At 40.1% G+C, this 26,034-nt stretch overlaps 1 protein-coding gene across 7 annotated transcripts in view; it reads right to left on the bottom strand.

Moving 5' to 3' along the window:
- The window catches only part of LOC120574894 (oxysterol-binding protein-related protein 3-like), a 30,327-nt gene extending 5,353 nt beyond the window's left edge, over positions 1 to 24,974 (bottom strand). For 2 of the 7 annotated variants that reach the window (XM_039825398.1, XM_039825403.1), the window contains exons 1-14: positions 24,842 to 24,974; positions 10,006 to 10,225; positions 9,175 to 9,318; positions 8,917 to 8,970; positions 8,672 to 8,785; positions 7,948 to 8,115; positions 7,365 to 7,506; positions 7,032 to 7,150; positions 6,619 to 6,708; positions 6,321 to 6,477; positions 5,912 to 6,045; positions 3,366 to 3,455; positions 1,665 to 1,845; positions 1,503 to 1,577 (exon numbers count right to left, since the gene is read on the bottom strand). In XM_039825398.1, coding sequence (XP_039681332.1) covers positions 1,503 to 1,577; positions 1,665 to 1,845; positions 3,366 to 3,455; positions 5,912 to 6,045; positions 6,321 to 6,477; positions 6,619 to 6,708; positions 7,032 to 7,150; positions 7,365 to 7,506; positions 7,948 to 8,115; positions 8,672 to 8,785; positions 8,917 to 8,970; positions 9,175 to 9,318; positions 10,006 to 10,173 — 1,636 coding nt within the window. In that variant the 5' untranslated portion in view covers positions 10,174 to 10,225; positions 24,842 to 24,974. Of the gene's footprint in view, positions 1 to 1,502; positions 1,578 to 1,664; positions 1,846 to 3,365; positions 3,456 to 5,911; positions 6,046 to 6,320; positions 6,478 to 6,618; positions 6,709 to 7,031; positions 7,151 to 7,364; positions 7,507 to 7,947; positions 8,116 to 8,671; positions 8,786 to 8,916; positions 8,971 to 9,174; positions 9,319 to 10,005; positions 10,226 to 11,711; positions 11,834 to 12,414; positions 12,629 to 24,841 lie in introns of those variants that run through there. The other 5 variants (XM_039825402.1, XM_039825400.1, XM_039825401.1 and 2 more) reach the window with 5 other exon arrangements.
- Between the last annotated feature and the right edge of the window lie 1,060 nt (positions 24,975 to 26,034).

Genomic DNA, 26,034 nt, shown 5'->3' with positions numbered 1-26,034 from the left:
TAAAAATAAATTAACAAATTTTAATAAACTTTTACTTTAGCAACAAGTTAAGCTTTTTGTCCATCAGTAAACTCTGTAAATCACTAAGAATCGGGTCAGAACAACCAGAGAAAAAGCTGTGCACCTTCCTCTCACTGTGCTATCAGGAAGCAGCGTCTTGTATCTCCGGTCTAAAATCAGTACCGAAGAGCCTAGACTGGTAACCACGCAGGAGACATCACTGCATTCATTAATAGGGCTGCAAGATTTTGAGAAAAAGTCATCTTGCAATTTACAATACTGTGATTGTGACTGCAATATAATGGTATTATGTATAAATGAACAAAAAATGTAATAAATATTTTAAAATAATGTTTCACAAAATTAAACAAAAAAATATTTTCAATATAGACATTGTTGCTTTGCCCTACGTACAAATAAAATAAATAGAATTTGAAAATACAAATTCTTATTAAAATACATTTGTATGACCTTATAAACTAATGATTAAGATGGGTGTAATATAATACCTAGTGATTATGTTACAAAATATACTTCGTACAGCCTCTTTTAAAGTCCGCATGCTCTGAAACCCTCTACACTTTTGATACTCACACAACCATATACAAGACACTCGCTACTGCCTAAACAGAATCTCTTTTGTGGATGTTGTTACGATGGTAGCGTAAGTGAGAGTAAGATTGGCAGGTGCGTTAAGTGAGTGAGGTCAGTAAGTAATTGGTAAAGCAAGAAGGGAGAGAAGTAGGGTTGGGCATCGTTTAGATTTTAACGATTCTGATTCCAATTCCTCCTTTCGATTCCGGTTCTTTGAGTGGTGGAGTTGAAACGGGTCACATGTTTATTTCACAAATAAGAGGAAAGTTTTATTTTGATTCAAAAGGTGGGTTGCAGTTTGACGGGGCTTTTTCAATGTAAAATAAAGCCACACTAGAGCACCACTTGCTGTGCTCCACGGCTGCACACAACAAGCACCTGGCCGCTACGGAAACCAAAACTTGCGCATGTTAAATGTGGAACCCATGATCAGATTTGAAACCAAATCATCCAAACAATTCCAAACGATTCCAATACAGAAACGATTCCCATGGAATCGTAATTTTTGAAACGATTCCAAGTAGGAGTCTGTTCTCGATGCCCAACCCTAGAGAGGAATCTGTTAGCGTGTCCGAGATTAGCGTGGCGGCTGTGTGAGGGAAAAGCAAGAAGAAAAAGAGATATGTAAAGGGAGATAACGGTAAACAATAAAAAAACACCAAGCTTCTTAAAACACGGCTGCTTCATCTGTTGTAAATACTATTGGTAAAGTGAAGGGTGTGACAACGTGGAGACTGCAGTGCACACAGAGTGTCACACGCAAAGCACACTGTGTATTTGAATTGCACATTTTTTGCAGTTATGTAATTGCACATAGTGACATCGCGATTGGTTAAATTAGATTAAATTGATCATACATCATACTCCTCATTAACAATATGAATGAGACAACATAATGGTGGTGTTACCAGTATTAGTAGGCACTGGGCTGGGTTTGTCAGGAGCATTGTTCAGACTGGCCCGGTAGTTGAGGGTGGCAGTGGCTAAGGAGGAGAAAGGAGAAAGTCTGTTATTTTAAGAGGTGGTTGGGCAGTGTGGTCTAAATACTACTGGATGGTAGGTACACTCACTGTGTCCCTCTTCAGGCTCAGAGTTGCTGGTGGTGGTGATGTCACTCAGGCCCGACTCATCCGAAGCCTCTGCCTCTGATGAGCTCTCGCACACAATCACCTCATTGGCATCAAAATACTCTGCCATAGATTCTGCCACTGAGGGCGCGCGATGACACGGACGACCTCTAGATGGTGTCTTCTGTGGAGGATCGCAGAGAAGAATTTGTGCTTCAAACTATATATTCATTTTTCCAATGAACAGTTTGTATGGTGTGAAAGTTTGAGCCAGACCATTAAAAGGTTCAGTAGGTACATTTAATAAAACATAACTTTGTTATATTTGCTGAAACTGTCACTATATCCACGTGTAACACGAGATGGATATGTGAAAAAGCATGCTCCTCTGCCTCCCCCTAGTGCTCCAAATAGCATTTCCAAGTTTTCACCGTGCCCGGAGATAAACAACAAATCTGAGCTGCTACCACCACACCAAATTAAACCCATTAAAAGTTTTTTCATATTTATCAGTTACTTTTCAAAATTCACATAAACCATTTTTCACATTGGCATGAATTGGATCCACCACACAGCACTTATTGAAAACAGAAAATACTCACTTTTAAAGCTTGTTCACCTGTTACTCACATTATTTCCTTAAAAGCAATGTAGCATTTTATTTTTTGGTACAGAGTTAGTCGCAGTGCTCACTCCACAAAACATGAGAACCATGAAGGCAAAACACCAACTCCAATCTGTTTTGACCAACTATTCTCTAACCCTGCCCAGCTCAGCAAAAAACACATCAAAGCCATCAGTACGTTAGCATGTCGTCCACTACCGCGCTGGTTTGTAAGCGTGTTAAAATGTTTAACGGATTAGATAACACACTTGATTATCTAGCCGTTACAAACGTGAACTAACCACAGAGAGTTGCCTCATTCATGTACAAACGGCACTGGTCTCTGCAGAATGAATACACGGAAAACCCAATTCTAATGTGGCGTTAATTTTGGCGAAAAATTAAAATAAAAATTGTTCTGGCATGGTGGTGGTTCCAGTTGGCCTGCCGGTTCGCTAGGCTTGTACAATTATAGGGGAAACACTGGGCATCATTATCTCGTCAACGATAAATGACAATAAACCTTGATCACTTTGACCGATCCATGCTTTCTTTAAGGTGATGCCTGCTCCCGCCGGTTACGTTTTGTTCCCCTTCATTTAAGAGCTATACTCCGCCCTCGCCGGTCGTTATCACTTCTTGCCAGATTGTGCCCTGGCTATATGAAAAGTAGCACACCCATTTAAACAAAAAAGTTTGTAAGTTATTATTAAAGTTATTTTGATAAAAGTTACCTACTGTCCCATAACAAACAGGCATGTGGAGTATCAGACAGACAAGAAACATGCAACGCATGTTACATACACAAAATATCTACACGCACTGTTCAGCTTTTGGGTACAACTGCCTGAACCACATGAAGTGACCAACCTGAGCCACACCAACCACAAGATACTGTCATTCATTTGGATTTACTTCAGTCCACTTCTTGAGGGAAGAATCACTTCACCAAGCTAGGTTCTGGGAGAATCAACATTTTCTATACAATGTTTAACGAATTTCATACGAGAGATGGAAATGAATGCAAATGAGTGACCGCAAGATAATGAAATCGACAGGCACAAAAAGACAGTCTTTCACACACAACGTACAGTACACACCTGGTCAGGTTGGACGGTGCAGAAGGATTCCTCAGAGTCAGAGGACAGGGAAAGCGAGTGGACTTTGGTCAGACGTGACTGTATGTCAAGCTAAACACACATGCATGGACATGCACACATATACAGGAACAGACCAGCCATGCAAGACACATGAAGTGGAAACACAGAAGATCAAACATAAATGGTTAGAATGACCCGCATACTCAAGGGAACTCACACAGCATGTAGAGTTTCTTCAATGTGTCTCTGTTGTCCAACTGTTAAGCAGGGCCAGAGGGCAAAACTGCATCTATGGTATTGTCTACAGCTATTATTGCATTTAAATAGCTCAATTAGGGGCTTTTTTCCTGCGCTGGTACTGACTTTTTGAATATTTAGTAGGTAAACTTAGTTCGCCACCAACTGTTAATTAGGTCTTTTTAGGGGGCACTCCAGTATTTCACTTCCATAAAGTTGGGTGTGCACGACTTAAAATGGTCAGATATTACGCAGCAGAGCTGCAGATATGTTGACCTTTAAGTCACTTATATGGTTCATGCTCAGAAAACACTGGCTCCATACACATCCGCACTTCCCATAATGCAACTCAATGGTGTGTTTTTTTTTTTCCATTCAACCTTCCTGCTAAACAAGTCTTTTAAACTACACACCCCCCAAAGTTCTGTGCAAGCTTGCAATTTAAATTGTTTTTGTCTCCAAGCTGAAATAACCAACAGGAAATCAGAGGCCCATTCCAGAAAGCAGGTTTAGTGAAAACTGAGTTGGTTAACCCTGAGATGAGGGAAACTCTGGGTTTTCAATTTCAGAAAGAGAAGTAACTTAACCTCAGAATCAGTTACTATGGTAACTGAGTCTGTGAACCTAACCTGGTCGGGAGCAGGTTTTTAAATCAAGAAACCTCGAGAGAAACGGGGAAAAAAAAAAACTTGAGTTTCTCTCATTCTCCGAGGGAGGAGAAACTCATTTCCTCATTCATTCAGTCTGTATCAGGCGCATTTTAATGCAGTTTGTTATCTGCATGAATAAAAAAACGTATCGTTTATGTTATGCAGACTATAAAACGTTTTTTTCTCAAACATGTCATGTCCTTTTGTCGACGATTCCGTTGATGAAAAAGCTGTATTAATTCACATAGTTTACGTCGGTATTGAGTCCCGACTACAGATGTATTTTCATTTCCACATAACTGATTTGAGAGGTATTTTTTTTTTTTTTTTTTATTCAAATTCCATTAGATATGTAGATACCTTATCCGTCCTATCACTAACATCAACCATCGTGGACAGGCTTTAACATCCAAGCAGATTCTTCGTATCGCATTACGTTTTTTGCAAACGGCAGTTTTCTTTATTGGTGTGTATGGATCATACTGTAATAGTAAAGCCACTGTATGTATGAAATTAATACACTGTTAATGCGTACGCATTGACTCAAGCAGCAATTTTCTCCCACACCAATTCTCTCTCTCTTTTGCAGCAGCATTTCCGCCGACCCGTTTGATTGTGGTTGTTACCATGGTGAATCGTAGAATCATGGCTCCATTCATACTGCCTTTTTATAGTGGTTGTGCATGTGCGTAACCCTGAGTGAACCTACTCCGAGTTGATGGAACCAACTCAAATCAGCTGTTCTGGAACCGAAAACTCAGATTTTCCCATCTCATGGTAAAGCATCTCAGATATCAGGGTTAGACTCAGTTTGTTAAACCTCCCATTTGGAACGGACCCCAGGATAATTTCCTCAAACTTGACAAAACTTCTCTAAAGCCACGCTGAATGTGCCCCTTTCAAAATCACCCAATCCACAGGTTCCACAGTTGTCATATTAGAGGTATTTATTTCTACTCTCTTCTCAGTACAGGAATTATTAACAATAATTAATCAACTTGATGATTATGATGATGCTTGTGTTGCTCACAGTGAGAACAGAGTGACAGCAGCTGCCAGACAACCAACAACAAAATAAAGCCCAAAGTCATGGCAACTGATGGTTGAAAATACAGTCACATGCAGCATGAACAGAAAACAAGCAAGCAGCTTAGAAGAACCTCGTGCATCACCAAACAAGAAAGGTTACTGAGCGCCATCAGTTTGATAGCAGGAGTTAGCAAGGCCGTTGACTAACAAGATTGCTCAGTTTCAGTGTGACAACAACCATGTTTTTGTGCCTTTGTGTGTGCGGAAATAGGGTGAGAAAGACTTAAGGTGTGTTCCTTCAGGACACACATGTGATAACTTGTGCCCGTCCTGCCTAGAAACAGCCCAAACCTGCTTAACAGTTTTACACAGCACCTCACCAACAGACAGCTAGGGCTTGGCCTCCATTGTCTTTTTGCAGACCGATACTAATATTTTGTGCGAATAATTAGCTTTTTAACTTGGGAAGAAAAGGTTTGGGACAGTGGGGATGGAGAGAAAAAGAGGGAAAGATACAGTAGTCACAGTATTTGTTGTCATCTGATTTCCAGCTTCAGGAAGAACAAGGATCGCTTTGATTTTTGTTTCTATGTAGCCCAGCTATGCTCTGTGTGTTTATGTGTGCGTTACCTCTGACAGCGTGCTGCACAGTGTAGCTAGCTGCTCTGAGGCGTTATGCCTCAGTTCCGGGCTGGTCCAGGCCTGCCTCAGTCTCTCTCTCTCCAAGGTCAAAACCTCATAAATGGACTTGAGAGAAGAATGAACTGCAACACAACAGACAGAAACTTTATGAATTACAAAGACAAAATCCAGTTCATGAACACATGATGCTACCTGTATTCAAGACACTTTGCAGAGTAGTGGATATTCACTCTAAAATTCACTTTAGATTATGAAATGTCAAAAAAACACAATAAAGTACTCATTTTATTCAAACAGTAACCAGAACATAGTGTTATCTTGAATGTTTTGACTAAACTATGTTTTGCTTACATTAATAACTTATAGAATTCACAAATAATTAATAACAGGGCTGTACCCCTGTGTGAAGTAGTGCAGATGTCCTGTTGAAGCTTCTTGGCCTCAGGTGAAGTGACCTGAGGGTTGGACAGCTGAGAGTAGACGTATTCAGGGACTGACTTCACAGACGTCCCCGAACCAGTGTTTCCGTTGGAACTCAGGTGGCTGGAAGTGAACTGGAGAAAACAAGACAGAAAAGAGAAGGAATGGTATAATATTGAACTAAAGGATTCAACTTGTTGATGCAACTATTTTATATATTTTTTTATTTTTTGAATGATTAGCATCACTGCATACAAAGCTAAAGTCAGTCCTACCATTCCCCCCATGGCTTCGACACGGGACAAAGTCCTGGAGTGACCAAACCCTTTCACTGTCTTCTTCTTGGGTTTCTCCAGAGAGAGATTCTAAAACAGAGGCCAACAGGGTTATAGCTTCTCTCTAAAAACATAAAATCTTTCTATTGCTGCATGTGTTTGCAGACCGATATTTATCTGTTAATACTATACTTCAAATGTTTTCCACGAGATAATAAAAATAAAGAATATCTGCATCCCCTGGGTGTCACATTAACTTATTCAAATCAACATTATTCCAGTTGATTTATAAAAGCTATACAACTAATTAGCTTGCATTAAACAAACTATCTGAGGCCACTGGTATTTGTCCAGTGAAATACAATTTAAAAAGAGTCACAAATTCAGTTGTTACCAGACTTGGGCGTATTCACCTGCATGCTGATTCGCATCTCCAGGTCTGTGTTAGTGATCGGCAGCCCACCTTCCAGCCAATGGAGTCGCTGGATGAGCTGAGCCAGTTCTGTCAGCTCAGCCTGACAGCGAGCCAGGTCTGACAAACAGAGAGTCAAAGGTCACAGTTTAGTGATTTTAAAGAATGTGCCAAAAGGTTTTGCATCGGTTCCTATCAAGACAGTAAAAATCAATCAAGACAACGTGTTTATATGTTTATGTAACAATACATGTATGGAGTCTGTCACTATTAAATATGATAAAATATGAACTAAGGCTTCACTATGTAGCTCAAGTTTACAGACGCTTCGCACCATTGGAGGTTGCATCGATGTTCTGGGTCTGCTGCAGCCACGCGGACACCTTGCTGGTCACCCCTGGGTTAGGGGCGACAGCAGGAGCGGGGCTTCCCATCTCTGGATTGTACAATGTTGCTGAGCTGGCATAGTAAGTAGGCTGGACAATCAAACATATCACAGTTAAAGTCCAATTAAAACCAATGACAGAAAAATGACACTCAAATTCTTTTGCTTATAAACAAGAAACCATTCTCAAATGCTGCAATTGTTTGTCAATTACACAATCGATTAATTCATCAGTTACAATTTTGACAATGGATTAAAAATACTAAACATTTGCTGGTCACAGATTCTCAAATCCAAGATTTCACCTGCAAATATCCATTTTATATAGTCTTAAACCTGAATTTTTGACAGCTGGTCAGAAAAGCATTAATAACTAAATGAAGAAAAAAAGTAAACAAAGCAATTGATTAGTAATCGAAAAAAGTAATTTGAGTGATTGATCAATAAGTTATTTAAAAGACTAGCGATGACCTCTTGTAAATTTGGCACATATCTAAATTTCCCCAAGGGGAAGAATAAAGCATTTATTCACCATTCCTCTGTTTGTCTGGGCGAGAGTGGCCATGGCTGGCAGGGTGCTCGGGCTCAGTGAGAGAGCGTGAAGGACGCCATGATGGACACTCATCGCCTCATTTTTCCTATATACACGATGGGCACAGAGCTTGGTCAACCATATGTAGAAGATGTCATGGCTCTTTGCCTAACAGGAGGGAGAGAGAGAGAGAAAGAGCAACAAGGAGAAATCAATGCATATTAAGTACACTGCAGGCTAAAGAATATCCAGATGCCTGGTGGTAAACTTCATTTGGACCCTATAGATTTTACCCATAGTAATGCAATCTGCTGCTTAGGAGCATGTTGTCTGTAGGGTTGGGTATCGTTTGGATCTTTTCCGATACCAGTGCTAAACCGATACCGGTGCCTAAACCGATACATCAAAAAACAGTTTGTTTAAGGCCATATGGTCAAATTAAAACATCACTTAAACATATCACTTACACATAAACATCACTTACTGTCAAGTCTAACATTAGGGTTTACTAGCTTCACATGCAGCGATGTTTCTCTTGCCTGCAACGTCCGTTTCGGAGCATCAGAGGCATTTACAGGCATTTAAGTGGCACCGAAATCTGCGTTGCTATTTGGTCCGGTAGATACCGTTGATTTAGGTACCAGTGCTGTAATAGAACTGGGTCTAGGTACCCAACTTTAGGTGTCTTTAATGAAATCTCTCTGAACTATGCTGTGTAGATTACCTTCAGGTGGTAGAGGTTGTCTCCAGCATCCAGGTCTATGCCTTTGGACTTCTTGTTGATGGACATGACAGCCAGGCTGACATCCAAAGAGCCATGGAGCTTTCCTCTCTGAATCTAAAACAAAAAATTAAAATGATAAAAATTCAAGCAGAGCCATTAAGACCACAATCAGAATAGAAGAGTGTGTGGCTGTCATCTCTCACTGCTGTGTGACAGTGGCAGCTGTATTTTTGTTCATGACTTACATCTTGCTGCGTCTTTGAGTACTTGAGAATCCCTTTCTCTAAAAGAAAGTATCTCTGAAAATCACAGTGAAGTGTTAGAAAGACACAAAGAAGATCTAGTAAACACTGGAATTGCATGTGCACTGGTTATGGTAAAACAGCTCTGCTTCAGTGTGACTATCATTTTAATCCGAAAGTATTTACATGATTTACAGCAATCACATTAAATCCTTGGTAAGCAGAAAAGCTCAGACGCTGTCCAATATGTGCTGTGCTCACCTTGTGCCAGCCATTGAGTGGGTACTTCCTCCTCTTCATCAAGTAGCCCTCACAGATCCCAGGGATAGTGAGGTCCAGTGAGGAGCTGGAAGCTGAATACATATCTGCATGCCGTAAATCGTCCATCACCTCCCAGTGACGAGACTGACAAAGACAAAATCAGAAAATACACCAAATTACATACACATATGTACAAATATTTGGCCTTTGGTGTACAGTAGTTCAGTTAAATTTTATTTCTTACATATGACAATTTGGTATAAAAAAGAACTCAAATATATTATATACATACATACATACATACATACATAATATCTGTCTATGTAATGTTAAACAGCATTTTATGCTCTATAGACTAAAGTTACCAAGACATTACATTCAGCTGTGGTTTGTTCCGATTGTGTGAACATGAAAGTTGAAATGTTGGAGTTGTTTTCTGTCAAATTCCTATTTTAAATGGACATTAAACTTTTATATAGGGAGGGTTATAGGCAGACCGAAAGGAAACCTATATGGCAGCACATTTTGGCTAAGCAATGAAAACTAAAAAGAAAAATACTCACTATAAGTCAAAACAGTTGGTCAAAATTATGAGCTAGTCATGAGTGAGTAGTAGAAGTATCTTTACTTTTGTCATGCCTTTACCAAAAAATTTAAAATTGTAGAGTGTATGGCCTTATGGACATTAACTAGAGAAGAAACAATGTAGAATGATACAATAAAATAGAGATTAATACAGCCAGTACGGAGTGTAGCATTAACTAAAAAAATATTTCCACAAACTAAAAACACCACAGTACAGTCAGATTCTGCACCTTCGGGTCTTGTTACCTGTTTTGAATATTTGGAGGAGCCGGTGCTGTTGCTCCGTGAGTGGCCAGGTTTAAATGTACTGGCTGGGGATTTGTCAAGGCCACTGATCACCGACTGGCTGCTGCTCAGAGGTGGCGGACACACCTGAGGGTCCATTGGTGCAGTGTGATAAGGAAAGCGATGCATGAAGTGAAAGGACCTTCAGGTCAGGTTGTCTCTCATGGCAAAGTACACGGCACTGAGGAAGTCAAAAGAAGTGTCAACAGTACAGCGATAAACCAATCATGAAGACCTCAAGGAATTTAAATAAATGTACAATAATGCAATCAAGTCCAAACACACGCCGATTGCAAAATAAGACGACACTATTGTATTTTTATTAGCCATCTTACAGTACATGGTCATTTAAAAAACTAAAAAGATGCTGCGTTCATGCTACCTGGGAATAACAGGGACCGCCCCCGTGGTTACGTTGTTTTTCCGACTGCCAGCGTTCACATAGTCGGGATGTTATATTGGCGTTTGGCATAACAACTTGTTGCATGACTGCCACCAACGGTTGGCCGTAGCCTAGAGCATGAGGTGTGTGAAAACATGGAGTCCACAATAACAAAAGATGTGCTGCTGTTTTCTTATACGAGCATAGAAACAACACATGGACAGGTGTTTGTTTGCGTTATCTGTAGGACAACCAACGGGAAAGGACACGGATAAGGTGGTTTTTTATACGTGGGCCTATTTATGAATAATTTGAAACATGTCCGTTTCTTGGCAGAGGCATTTGTCCACAATAAACAGTTTATTGTCACTGAAATATGTTCAGTGAGCCAAAGTCGCCTACATCAAACGTCAGTTGTCAAAAACGCGTCACCAACTGGGAAACTCTGTTAGCAAAATACAGTCAGAGTTTCCCACAGGAAGGGACGTGAAAGACAACGTTTTCACTTGGAAAAATGTTTTTCCGATGTCCATGAACGCACGGTAATTATCTTACCAGCTCTTCATCATCAAATAAAACATACCTTAAGGAATACTACCCAAATGCGAAGGTGTTCGTTAATCAAATCTGCCCATAGTTCTAAACCAAGATATTATTAAAAACTGATTCTCTGTTCCACAATTATTTTATGCTTTTTTTTTTTAAATCATGTATTTCGACATTCAAGCTAATATTAAAACTACTGATGAGCTGTTCCACGATTATTTAATGCTTTTTTTAATCATGGATTTCTACAGCCAATGATAATTTCATCACACTGCACCCCTCCATTGCACTCCAGTGGCTCAAACATTGAGCATAATTTGATTTGAGTTAGCAGCTTATATGTATTACAATTGAAAAGGGTGCTTATGAAAGTCACTCACTAGCATGGCTCGTATGCACGGGTCACAGTTTCCTTACAGATACACACATTCTCCCATCAAGTTGTTTTTATAGATCAGACAACGGCTGTGAATAGAGATAGTCATTGGCTGTTAATCAGTAAAAATATGCCATCGGGAGATCGACGAAGATACTTTCTAGTCATATATTCAGCTTTTTTTTTATTTTGTAAGTTGATTGATGCAGGTAATGTGGAACCTAAGTTCCCAGGCGCAAGTTTAACCCGGAAACTACAATTAACCATATGCCAGTGGCAACATGCACTAAGATTAGCACAACAAGTGGATTGCTGTGTTAGTCAGTCATACTTTGGCAAGCCCTAATGGCAGAGCTGAAATACCTGCCTGTGGATTCCCGGTCAGACAACAACGGTGTGTCGAAGTTGCTTCAAAGCCAACATGCTAACGCTCATTTAACTGCATCACCACCACCAACTCCTTATCCCCACTGCTTTCAAGCAGCCTTTAGACAAAAAAAAGAATAAAAAGCAAAACGGAACAACAACTCAGAAATTTGTATTTAAATTTCAACACAAATGTAATCGGCACTTGAAGAAGCATCACAGTGCCAGCGGAGCATGGTAGTTTTTGTTAAGCTGACAGCGGAGAGTTTCTACTACTTACATTTAGCGCACTGCCGCTGCAGCCGTTTATGAAAAGTCATCAACTCATAATTACACGACTCTGCAGAGTAGGGTTGATTACCTTTCGCATAGCATTATGACACTGAATTTGATGAATTTACTGTCAACCTTACTACACAATTTGTATTGTAATATCTCTGAATTAGGGGATTGCAGTCAACGTTCAACATTGGAAGAAAAATCAATGTAGGCCTACAGGAAGTACAATGTCATATACAATAGAGGCTTTTATCTATATCACCCACTTCTACACAGAATATAACTGAAAAAGTGAACAACTACAGCAAGTGGTAATACAAATGACAATGTAGCAAATGAAAGTACATAAAACCATGACGCAATTGAGAGCAACAGTTAAAATCAGGAAAGCCTTGGTGACACAATAAGAAATGAAACACACCTTTGTTGGCCTGATGTCTAACTGGCTGCTCCCCCAATAGTCCAGAGGCAACTCCTTTAACTTTCCCTTGAGAGTAATTGTAGCTGCAAGAATTCCCCTCAAAACATTTAAAAGAAAAACCACACCACAAAAAGAAATGTGCCTAGGAACAATCCTTCTGCATCAAAATCCTCTGAAAACCTGTGTTACACTGAGAGCAATGTCGCACCTGACTGATTACGTGCTTGTCAGACTGGTGCGTATCAAAGCCAGCGGGTATCTGGGCGGGGCTGAAAACAGAGAAACACACGCTATCTGACTGAACAGGCCTGCCAGCTCTGTCATTGTAAGGATGACAAGAGCTGTAGAAGATTTGTTTTCAGCAGATGTACATTAGAAACAAAAGCTCTGAATTGCATTCAATAATCAATTCTGCCCTACAAAAGGCAAACAGTAGCAACAACTGCGTGCTTGATTTACAAAGAACAAACAAAAAAGGGGGTTACATTTCATTGAAAGCTAAACCATAATTTATATTATAATTGAGCAACAATGAACATTTTTATTTGCAGCAGAAGTATTTTTGTTAGAAAAGTTACATCAAAAGGAATAAAAGTCTGGTCAATCTTTGTTTTATTTTATTTTTAGAGATTCTCTTTTTTTAGAGTGTAAAATCCCTCCAGGATTTCGGCCTTTGAGATTGTTGTACCCCAAAAAGCCTTATTGCTTAAAGCTTTTGTTAAAGATTTTCAATAAAAGTTGCAATGTCTTTTGCATTTGCTGCGACGAAATTGCGGGAGACTTGTTTCAGGGAAAATAAAACTACTCTGGGCTGAGTTTTCCTAGTAGCCTTATCAAAAAGGCCCAGGATGCTGCAAATGCTGGTATAATATGAAAACGGCTGGTGGATTCAAGACAAAGTAATATATATTTTTTTTTCATTCAAATCTGAACATTTCAGTGACTGGTTGTTGTTCACATTGTAAAAAGTTAATTTCCCATCCTGGCCTGGGACACATTCATACAGTTTAATAAATTGGCCTTTAACTTATCATTGCACTTACAATAACGAACATAGCTGTCCTCAATTTAGGTCATTGAGTAATTACTTTCTCATCTCCGGTTTTTCCTGCATTCATTATAGGGGTGTGTGTGTGTGTGTGTGTGTGTGTGTGTGGTGATGCCACGTACTTGTAACGCGTTACTCTAAATCTGACCACTTTTTTCAGTAACGAGTAATCTAACGCGTTACTATTTCCAAACCAGTAATCAGATTAAATTTACTTATCCAAGTCACTGTGCGTTACTATTTTTGTCATTTTCCTTAGTAAAAAAATATATTATTGCTTTCTTCTTGCGTCTCGGGGAGTGAAGTCACGTATGCGACAAGTCACGTTTTCAGCATGTGGACAGTTCACGTGTCCCACGCAGCGACACAAACGTAAACAATGGAAGGAGGAGAGAGATGCGCGCTTTCTAGCTGGAAATACAGTCACTATTTTGAGTTTGTGTCAGCTAAAGACGGCAATATTAAGGTTCGTTGTACACTCTGTGCTGGTGGCGACAAAGTGCTATCTAGCTACGAAAACACTACGTCAAATTTGAAGAAACATTTGGAGTCGCAGCACTGCAGTCAAACTTACAGAGCAAGTCCCTGCAGGTGGTGCGAAGCACAGAGAAGGAGGTCCCCCACCACCCAAACAACAAAAGCTGGACTTCGGTGCAAAACCAGTAAGTGGGGGAGAGTTGAAGAAGTTGGTCGGGCAGTAGGCCTATGTTGTAGAGGAACTGCTATCCTTAAACACGGTTGACTCGCTCTCTTTTGTGCCATAATAAACCAGATCCCTACTACTGGCAACGCCGAGCTGCCTCACAGTAAACCGGTTGTCATTTTTATGTTGAGGCTGTGGGGGTGTTGTCGGCAGTTGCTGAATGTAACTAATAAAGTAACTTGTAATCTAACTTCGTTACTTTTAAAATCAAGTAATCTGTAAAGTAACTAAAATTACTTTTATAATTAAGTAATCTGTAAAGTAACCAAGTTACTTTTTCAAAGTAACTGTGGCAACACTGTGTGCGTGCGCGGCGTGCATGTGCGTGTGTGTGTGTAACTGAGCGGCAGTCCTGCCTTCTGCAGAGAGCTGACAGGATTGAAACAGCATCAGCTTTTAGAGACTTTCGAGTGAAAACTCGTTACAGGGTACGTTGATGTTAAATTTAGTTTTTGCTGTACATTTTGATATAAAATGTGAGCTGTTCGAGTCACATACGTATGTGACTCCTATCAGGAAACAAGGAAATGAATTTGGCAACGTACACGTGTTACATCAACTCGTTCTCACTCCCGCTTGGTCCGTGGCTCTCAGTCACATACCGACACAAAAGTCAGGCATGTGGGACGCTGCGATTGCTTGAAGTTGCGTAAAACTCCGGTTATTGGTTAATTTGCTGTAAAGTTGCAGTGATTGGACAAAATTACAAGTCGCACTGAATTCAGAGATTGGTTGAACAGTACATGCAGCAGCACTGTTTAGCAGCCAACTGCTCAAGCATCACATTTCTGACTTTCACCATCAACAGATCATTACCTCTGAAGAAATAATGTGCTTCAATACAAGGTTGTTTGCATTTAGTCTTTCAAATACAATTTTTTTTTTTTTTTTTTTTTTTTACAAAAAACAGTTTAACTCTACTGTCTGCAGCACAGAAAAGGCACCACGCACCTGTATATTACATTTTTAGGGCAATTATATTTTAGGAAATGCAAACCAAAGAATCTGTCTCTTGTTCACCGATTTCAAGTTCAAGACAATTCAACTCTTACAGCAGACAGGCATATGACGACGAGAACGTGGCTAATTAATTAGCCCGCATGTGGCAAATGTTGGCAGGATTTAATGAATGACATTTTTTTTTTAAATCACCAATTTATCAATTATACAATTTATTCCTAACTGTTGCAGACTAGGGTTGAGTACCGAAACCTGGTTCCACTACGCAACCCGTAGGAATCGGACCGGATTAGAATGCAAATTTCGGTTCCTCATTTTGGTTCCACTTAATGTCGACTGAAATATTTTCCCTCTGTCGCTCAGACGTAGAAATATCACACTTTCTCTGTAGTCCACCGTTAGCTAGCTATCGTAAATGTAGGCTACTTTTAAAATGCCATATTTTCCCTCTGGGCTCACCAAAACGGACATAAAAGCATATTAACCATTCACTGCACATGATCGCTGGTAAACATATTACATCTTTGATGTCATTTTTCAAGAATCTGTTTAGGAATCTGAATAGTTTTTAAAAGTACCGGTTCGGCATCGGAATCGTAAAAATCCAAATGATACCCAAACCTACTGCAGACTTTTTCAGTATGAATTTAACAAAATACTGTATTATATAAATAAAATGTACTGAAAGGAATACAGAGGCCTATGTTACATAAACACAATATAATATTTTGGCCAGTAACAAATGCCTGGCCAGTGGATTTTTTTCATCTACCTGCCAACTTGGCCTGAGAGTCAAAAAAATAATTTCGGACACAGTACATTATGTATGTGAGCTCCCATGCTCCAATTTTGAACAGAGCCATGGTTGTGAAACATTTGGAATTACTTCCTAGTTGCCAAACCGGTTAGTTCTTGGAAGATTTCCTGCTATTTAGAACCAAAGAAGGAGGATCAGCAGAAAGAGGGCCCAAACATTTACTACATGCTTCGCACTACACATTGTTGTGCGATTACATCTTGGTTACAGACGGACTGTATAAAACATTCCTAACACAAAGTGTAGTTACATTGTTGATGTACGCCTGTATGAGGGACAATGACATTGATTTCTTTCCAGAACACTGGTTCCATTGGTTACGTGAATTGATGATATGTGCATCTTTCAATGCGATGTGAAGTTCCCATAACTAGCCTATACTGATAATCATCAGGCACTGCTAAGATGGCAGAGACACAAGCCACCAGGAGCCGCTCACTTTGAGCTTCATTTTGGCTCTTCAGAAACATATGGTTGACGTCACGGAGACCACGTCCATTTTTTATACGTCTATGGTTTTTGTCGGACAGAGATATAAAAATTGAGTAAACTGGATTTTTAACTTTGTGTTCCTATAGTGAACTCAGAGCTCAGGACTTTTACAACTTATAGTAAGTGTATAACTTAATGAAAGAACAGTTTAACTCACATTTGTGAAAAAGTGTTGATCATAAATCAATAGATCATAAAACAAAATAATGTTATGACTAATTTGAGTTTTCCCTGGATTGGCAAGGGGCATTAGTACAGCAAACCTATTGGAGCAGCTTGTCACTAAAATGAGAATAGCTGGTCTACCTTAAAAAAGTACAATATGTAACTTTTCTGCATTAAAAATGTCTAAAAAACTACCATATTTCTTCAGTTGTGTAGTTACACTATCCCAAATGTTTCCATCAAATAGCAAACCCAGTTTCATATCGTCGCCCATCAGTGGAGTCATATAACCTTTCACCATCTAGTTACTTGTAACTTCCGTCAAAACACGGGGACCCAGATGCTACGTTCGAGTGTAATTTTATATCATACAATGTCACAGAAAAAAATACCACTGCTTTTTCTGCCAAAAGGCATCATTTTGTAATTACATGCCACTTTGCAACACAGTAATACAGCAGAAACCTTATTTATTGCTACATATCAATATTAATCCAGCTTAACGTTACTACAGTGTATGTGCTGGTTGACAAGTAGCTAATGTTAATGCTAGCTAATGCTTGGTGGATAACATCGTTCAACAAGCTCATAAAGTTATTAGTAGTACGATTGTTTTGACCATGGATAAAAGCAGCACTGTGCTGACCCACGAATAAGTTGACTAGTAACGTTAGCTGTATAGATAGACAATTAATGTAATGCTAATTTAGCCAGCTAGCACACTCCGGTCTGCCTGCCTCACTCCACCGGCACAAGGAGACTTCATTCGGGATGATAGCTGACAACACAGCCGGGACATCTAGCAAGAGCTAGTTACAGTTAGCTCTAGCCGGTGCTTATGAAACTAACGGCAGTTTAACGGCGTCAGGAAACAGAATATCAGACCCAGGCATCATAGTCACAACATTGGCCATCCATAATGTTAGCTAGCTACGACTTAGTTAGCGCTACCAGTTTTTGTACCGAAAATCTCCTCCCTGCCAAATTTCTCCCCCCTTCATGTTTAGTCTTTATAGTTAGCTAGCTAAATTAACCCAACAAAAGGTGGGTTAAGCACCAAAATAAATAGTTATTACAGAAAAGGGAAGGGGGAGATCGGGCAGCTGGGAGATGTTCTCCTGCTGTCAGCTAGCTACCAATACAGATTGAATCAAGAAAAATGTAATTATGTTGGGATCACTGCAGCCATTTTATTAGCATGACATGAATAAACGTTACTAATCGTAACGTGAATAAACTTGAATGGCTAAACCCGTCCGTGAACAGATGCATTCTAATCGACAACAGTGTTTAGCAATAAAAACTCACAATTTCCATATTGTACGTTTAAAGCCAGCCCACCTTGAGTTAATCACTTTGTGTTGAAGTTGTGGCTAGCTCCGTGGTTAACCCCCTTCACTTTAACCAGGAGGTAGCAAGCAAGACAGAAACTTGGCTTGGTTCTTGAGGAGGGGTGTGACGAGACACTCAGCTTGTGAGATGAGATTTTAACACTATTTTAAAGAAAACTTAAATTATGAAATATGACCGGAAAAATGGTCTTTCATTCAATCGAAATACACAAAATGAAAAATGAGCACTGTGAAAAGTTTTGCCACGAACTCAAATGTCTTCTCTCCTGTATACTAACCTCTTCAGAGCTAATAACTGGGGCGACCCTCTCTCCTCCCACACCCGTAACTACAACTTATTAAATCAAATAATTAATTTCTTACACTGCACTATAACTTGTATTTGTATCTTATTCTTTTTTAGCCGGTTTAATTTTCATGACTGTTTTTAATTGCTCTTTAAGGTTTTATGTAACACACTTTAAAATTGCCTTGTTGCTAAAAAGGTGCTATAGAAATAAAGTTCCCTTGGTTTGCCCGACAAACTCAGCCTGTCAGTCTGTCACCAAGGAATATGGACACTTTTGTCTTGTGGCTGTCAGTTAGTCACCAGGGCAATAGAGAACACCTGTCTGTCTCGGAAGTGTAACAATAACTGCACTGCGATCTTGCAATTATATTATATTGCAGTAAACTGTGTCTGCCTGAAGTTTTGAAAAGTGTAACCACACTTGTGTCTGCTTTACCAGCATTGCCGTATCTCACTGTGACTTTAACAGATTGCATTGGCATTATACGGTTGCAGTGCACAATATAACGCTCTTAACCCTTGTGATGACTACGGGTCACATTGACCACATTGATTTTCATTTTTTGTTTTATATTAGAAAATATGGGACGTAGAAATAAGCGCTGAAAATGTGTAGAAGAAAAATTTAACAATTTAAAACGTTAGAAAAAGCAAAAACAAAAAAAGGTTGACGGGAAGACAACACATGGGTTAATGCGGAATGATATTTAAGATTACAATGTTGCACAACACGTCATTTCTGTTGTGGTTGGGTTGGTGGTGCCACTACTGGCATAAAGGCTCAAGAGCCTTCACTGGTCTAAATATTATTAAAAACAAAAAATCTGTCATTCAGATTCAGGTACAGCCCTATGTAGAACTCAGGAGGGCTCTTATCACCAAGAACACAACTCTGCCCAGTAATAATTTCTTTAATCTCTTACTATTTTGCCAGAGATTCATCAATAACCTTTCTCCCACATCCAGGTTAAGAAACAGCTTCTTCCCATACGCTGTCACTCGTGTACAATGCCCCTCCCCTGATCGTCCACCATCTGATATTGTCATAGCCCAGGAATGATACTTATGTCAAGTCATTAACTACAAACGCAGAAGTACCACATACCTGACTAGTTAACCAGAGACCGAGCAGGGGCTGACAAATACCTTGCCTTGAGCAGACAGCAATGCCATCTTTCAGTTGTAGAATTTGGTATTTGAATGTGGCATCTAAACTCAAACATTTCCTGTAGCTCACAAAAGGTTTCAAGGTGCTGTCGCAAACCATATCCTCAGCCTTGAATCTATTGGTTTGAAACATTGCCACACAACGGATAAATATTGTGACTCTGGAACATTCCTGGTTTAGGCTAAGTCAACTGTGTTTTGCCCAAGCAGCAGCTACCAATGCTGAATGCTAACCAGAAGCTTGAGTAAAAGATCCATGAGTTTGAATTCAGGGTTGTCCTACAAAACATTGAACCAGATTCATGTGAATTTTTTTGCCAGAGACCCTTTGTGCATTCCTGTCACAACGCAGTGCCGTCGTTGAAATTAATAAGGGCTGCATTTTTTCCAGGCATTGAAAGCCTCATTCTGAAAGAGGCCCACAAGCTGCTACCTCAAAAAATAGCTGGCTATTTAAAAAAGGACCAAACCAGTGGTTTTACACAATCGCCCAGTAAATCTTATGTTCTTACAATTTAAGATTACAGAGAAAGGGCAAGAAGAGGAGACACAGCAGCTACCAGATGGCAGCTGCTTTAACAAAAATATTTCTGATGAACGATGAAAGTTGTTTTAGATTTACTTTGTTAATGAAACTTAAAATTATCACAAATTCACCATTGTAACTATGGTGAATCTAAAAACTTTGGGAGTGACATACCATGTTCTGTTATTTGTTGCAGCATAAAACTGCAGTGTCATAGAAGTCTGATCAGTTGCAGCATTGACAGATTTGCAGCATTGACAGATTTCCAATAAATAGGTGCGTTGGTGTACATGATATACATTTACAGTATCCCTGCCTATGCCTCCAGGAGCCCTCCTCTCAGTACAGAACCAAACAAATTGAGACATTCTACATGACAGTGTGCAAACCAGACCAATATCGAGTTACCCAAGGAGCCATGACATAAGGCAAGTGATGGGCCCTGGTACAACCTGACCAAACTAAAGGCCACATTTAAAAAAAATAAATAAATAAATAAAAGATTAAGGGCAGTGCTATGTGCTAGTCTATGTGATGTCACCTCAGATTGGGCTGTGACCTGAACAGACTGGTTCTCTCTCGCCCTCTTCTATCCTATCCCTCACTGCCTCCCTCCTTCCAGGAATGTGCCAGAGTAACATGCACAGGCTGTTTGGCCACATGTGACTGATGAGGTCCCTTTACGTTTGCTACAGTTGTGGGTGAGTTTTTTTGTAGAATGGAAGGGAACGTCAAGTGTTTAATGCAGTCAAAACCTGTAGTCTCTGGGCATCCAGATAGCTCAGTTGGTAGAGCGGGGGCCCATATATAGAGATTTTGACGCAGCAGGCCTGGGTTCGACTCAGACCTTTGGCCCTTTGCTGCACGTCATTCCCCCTTTCATGTCTTCAGCTGTCCTGTCAAATAAGAGGCCTAAAATGCCCCAAAAAATATAAAAAAAAAAATGAATAAAACCTGTAGTCTCTTAGAGCAAAGTCAAGCAAAACAACTGGCGATATGAATTCCCAAAGGAACTGATAATATGCATGTCAACACAGTATAAATGAGATTGAGACAGGAGAACCTTTCTGTCATGAACTTGTGTCGGGGTTTTTGTGACTGTATCTCATAGCCTACACCACACTAGGGATGCAGCAGTGAACAGATTTCACTATTAACCGTGCTTTAAAAAGTCACTGTCAATTAATCGTAAAGACTCTGCTACACAGAGTACACAGTGCACACACTGCTACATTATGTTTAGCAGTGTGTGCAATTCTTATTAAACCTCCTTTACAACATTTGCGTTTACACACACACACACGCACGCATGCCAGTCACCACAAGTATTGACTGTCAGAGTGATGTACAATGGCTCCCTGTGGTGGGATAAATTAATGCTGCAATTTTTTTACGTTACATAAAGTTAGAAAACACCAGGAAAACACAGAGCAGAGCCAGCCCCTGACCTCACAACAGCTGAATTCGACCAAAGTTGTTAAGCCTGCTAGCGACTTTGTTTATTAACGTTGTTGTTAAGTGTTTAGTTGTTAACGTTACCAGTTAGCTAATGTTGGCCTGTTTAACATTACAGTTAACCGCTAACAAGTCAGGAGCCGACGTTTGCATTTACAGTGAGTGCAACGATGATAACGTTACATTAAGGGTCGTTACAGAGTCAATGCATCGGTACGCATACGCAAGGCTACGCATCGCTACGCTTCAGCCGCAATTATGCATCGATGCGTAGCCAAATGTGTCGTCCCAGTTCTTGATAAGCGACACGCACAATACTATGCGTTGTCGGTGGGGACTGCACGTATTGTACATTACCCCAAAATATTGAATCAACTTAGCTGAGCAAATTCATCAAACATAGGACTACTGAGTCACATTTTTCGGTATGTATCAACGTGTGTGTGTGTGTGTGTGTGTGTGTGTGTGTGTGTGTGTGTGTGTGTGTGTGTGTGTGTGTGTGTGTGTGTGTTCTATGCTGTGTGCCCTCCTCAAGAGGCTGAAATAGCCTACAGCAGGAGAGCGAGACCCAAATGTATTTATATATTTTTAAAACCTGCTAAACCATGTTTAAGCGACCTTTTATCAATGTATTGGTCAGTGCTAGCCAATCGTAGCACACTGTACTGGTGGGGAAACACGCCAGCATCTGATAAACAGAAGTCAGCCAGCTGCTCCCTGACAAGAGCCACTCTCCGGGAGGGTCTGGCTCTGCTGACCGAACACCGTGGAGCACTCTGCTACCCCCTGTTGCGTGGGCGGTGTATTGCATTTCACGCATCGCCCGTGATGCTTGCGTCTACTTGTGTCTGCTGTTTAGACAACGAAGGGGAGCGCGCTGCTTGTCCGCGTTGCTCGCGTTGACTCTGTAACGGCCCTAAAGAGGCAAAACTCAGCAACAGCTGAAACATGTCACTGACGTTACCACTTAGCGTTGTCACTAGTGATGGGTCGTTCGCGAATGAGCCGGCTCTTGTAGGTGAACGATGGGAGCTGGCTCGCATATCCGAAGAGCAGACCATTTTTATTTTAAATAATTGACTAATTCAAAGAACCAAAAAATAATTCTATAGGCACACATTAGTTTCGACTGTCTGATCAGCCTCACATTCTGTTCCTGTCAATCATACACAAGGTGTCAACCAATTATACGGCATGAGGGAGGGGCCGGGCCACCACACACACACAGAGGAAAAACAGCTCTGAAAACAAAACAGAGAAAAAGAGGGACCAGTTTAATCCTTTGTTATTTATTTTTCTTTAATATGGGTTCTATTATGTGGTTCAGATTGTATTTGTTTTGAATGTTTCTATACATTAAAAAGTTGTAATTTAAAGGCAAACATTTAATAGTATTCTTTTTTCATAACAAATCAATGCATTTTTAAAGAAGTTGTGAGACACTGAGTATGATTTCATTTAATAATTTAATTAGAATTGTTTTTCACACCTATCATAGTCAAAACATAAAATTTTTTAAAGAGCCGTTTGTGAGCCAAAAGAACCGGCTCTTTTCAGTGAGCGGAGTCAAACGAGCCGGCTCACGAAAAAGAGCCGGGATGCCCATCACTAGTTGTCACTGCCCGATGTGAGTCGAGTGCAGATGTGAGTCGCGCATGCTCAGATTTAAACGGTTTACGGCATAACGTGTCATACCCGATGTTAGCCGAGTCAGACCGCCTTTGTTGTGTTTGATTGCTAACTTGTAGCTAGCAGTCATTTCAAAAAGTTTTAGCTATCTAGGATTGTTTGATTGCTAACGTTAGCTCACAAAAAGCCGTTAGCTTCTTGGAGGCTACTTGTCGCAAAGTGACGCACGCGCAACTCATATCTGCACTCGACTCACATCGGGCAGTAACAGTTACTTCTTTTCAACCCCTATCGGACATAAGGCTGCAAAGAGATCTCTCCATCACAATTATTTCTTGGCAACATGCTGTGCATCTCCCTGTGTCAGGTGCAAGTTAGAGCTGTAATCGGGCCTTAAAAGTTAGTCAGATAAGCTCACAACACTCACACAAGGGGTGTGTGGGCGGCTGTGGCTCAGTGGTAGAGCGGTTGCCAGCCATTGGAAGGTTGGTGGTTCAATCCCTGGCCCTGCAGTCCCATGTTGAAGTGTCCTTGGGCAAGACACTGAACCCCAAGTTGCCCCCATGCTGCGCAGCAGGTGGTACCTTGTACTGCAGCCTCGGCCAGTGTATGTATGAATGTGTGTGTATGGTGAATAGAGTTTAGATTCTCTGCCGTTATTTTCCGCCACTATCCTCGGGCCGGGCCCTTGATCAATCTTTTTTTTTAAACATTACTTTATTAGCCTAATTGGGTGGGGAAAAAGCTATGCCATAATCCGAAATAGTATCTATATAGGCTATATTTAGGCCAAAGTAACAAATGTGTCCAAAAAGTTACACAAGTTGGATTACAGTTACAAAATGCAACATATGTCATGCGCGGTGTCTCCTCCTCTAGCACGCATCACACCGGGCCTGCTGGGCTGTATTGTGGAGCTTAAGTGCACATGGAGCTTGAGGATGTAAAGGAAAACAGGAGAATTACCTTTGAGCAAGTTTGGAGCAAAGTCGGAGGTATGGAACCATTTTAAACAAGTCGTGGGCAGTGACAACATATGTGTCGGCTTTGTCGAGTGCATTGGCTAAGTGCGGCACGCTGCTCGCCTATGACAGCTGATAAAACGGGGACGGGGACCACGGTTCGTGGCATAAGCACCGTCTGTGGGAATAAGCCACTATGGTAGGCTAGTGAGGTTAACAATAGCCATGTTAGCTCAAAAACTTCGCAAACATCTGCAAGGATATAGGCTATTAAATTAGCTACTTAACAGTTTGTCACTGACCGTTGCCTAACATTACCACGTTCACATGCCGTTAAACGGTGTGCCGGTGGAACACAACCAGCACAGTATCTAGTAAATCTACCATACAAGACAACACACCCAACTGGCTTTTGGTGAAAAGAAAAGCATCCACAGGAGTGTCTTTGTGTGTTGGTAGGAGGCTTAATAAACAGGTTTGGTTTAGACGAACAACACCCCAAACACCGTCATAGAAACAGCGTGAAAAACACTGACACATTTCATATGGCCGATAAGAAGATTTTAACATTTGGCATTGGCTAGTTTCATACGGGAAAAAATAACGTTAAACGCTAAAATGCCAGTCAGAATTAAAGAAGATGATAAAAAAAATAAAAACAGAAAGGTAAGCAATAAACATTCGCCATCTTATTTCACTTGCAAACAAAATGAAGCGTATCTATCAGGCGTGAACACAAAAACCTATGTCCAAACCACCAAGTTATCCCTTAACAGTTTCTCTCGCTTAAAAAGAAAAACCGTATCAAACATTTCACTTGGCTTCAAGTGAAACGACATTGTCACTTTTTTTCTGAACTCACCTGTTTTTATTGCGAGGTAACGTGTTAGCGGCCTACCGACTGGAATCCACCGGCTGAACTGATGAAACTCTCTTTAGACTTGTGTTTAGCCGCCCTCGTTCTACTACCTCTGCGTGCGCGTGGCACATATTGCAGTTTTGCAGGTGCACTGGCAGGGCAGGTGCATCATGGGAACACCTTTTTTTTTTTTTTTTTACACAAAATTTGGAATTCACATTTACAACTGGGGAACATTATTTGCATACATTGTCAACAATTATAACAATAAAACATCAGAGTTTGAATAAAAATACACATTACACACTCCTAATAGGGCAGATCTAAGACAAAGGAAAAGGCAAAACAATAAATGAATGAATAAAATAAGACGTTTTAATATCATATTTTTGATTTCATCATCCTCAGTGTTTCTGAAGCTACATACACTAATGATATTCCATAAGAACAATTACTTTCACCATTGAAGTTGTAGTGATATTAAATGTTAAATTGTATGTCAGATAAATTAAAAGGTAGGATGGACAGTTCTGCTACTGGATTGACTTTACATGGTAAGCCATTCATGTAGAGACGAAGGGCCTTTCTGTAAGACAGATAGATGTAAAAGCAAGTAATATAATCACTGTTCAGCATGCTTTGGATTTTTTTTGTATTGATTGCCATATTTAAACACAATTACACCTGTAAAATCTAATGCAATCCAAACGTTTTCAAAGTCAGTGATTATTTATCATTATTTATTTATTTATTTTATTACTCACTATGTTGTTATCCAATCAATCAATGGTCCTCAGCTGATGACCCTACAGCTAACTGAATGGGCACCAGCGGAGGTGTGTCAGGTCTAGAGCCTAGCAGGATCAACACATACCTGTTCAAACTAAATAGTGGAGTAAAAAGTAAAGTACAAGTACCTCTGAAGCATACAGCAACAATATATTTACATTCTTGATAAAGGCCAGTTTTCTCCACATTTATGACAAACAACTGCTATAAAATGACATCACACTCCAAAATGTTTTTTTATTGAGGCCTAAAAACCCACATTTTGACCCACTTTGATTTGGAAAAAGCAACCAGGGGGTTATGGTTAGGGATAATGCTATAAAAAACTAATTTCTAATCATGTCCATTTTGTTAACTTGCTTCAGTGATTTAACAACTTCAATTCTGAGTTAAATATACAAAAAAAT

The sequence above is a fragment of the Perca fluviatilis genome, chromosome 15, assembly GCF_010015445.1.
Source record: "Perca fluviatilis chromosome 15, GENO_Pfluv_1.0, whole genome shotgun sequence".
Taxonomy (NCBI): Eukaryota; Metazoa; Chordata; class Actinopteri; order Perciformes; family Percidae; genus Perca; species Perca fluviatilis.
Note: the sequence above shows the minus strand (reverse complement) of the source record. Positions and strands in the feature narration are given on the sequence as shown.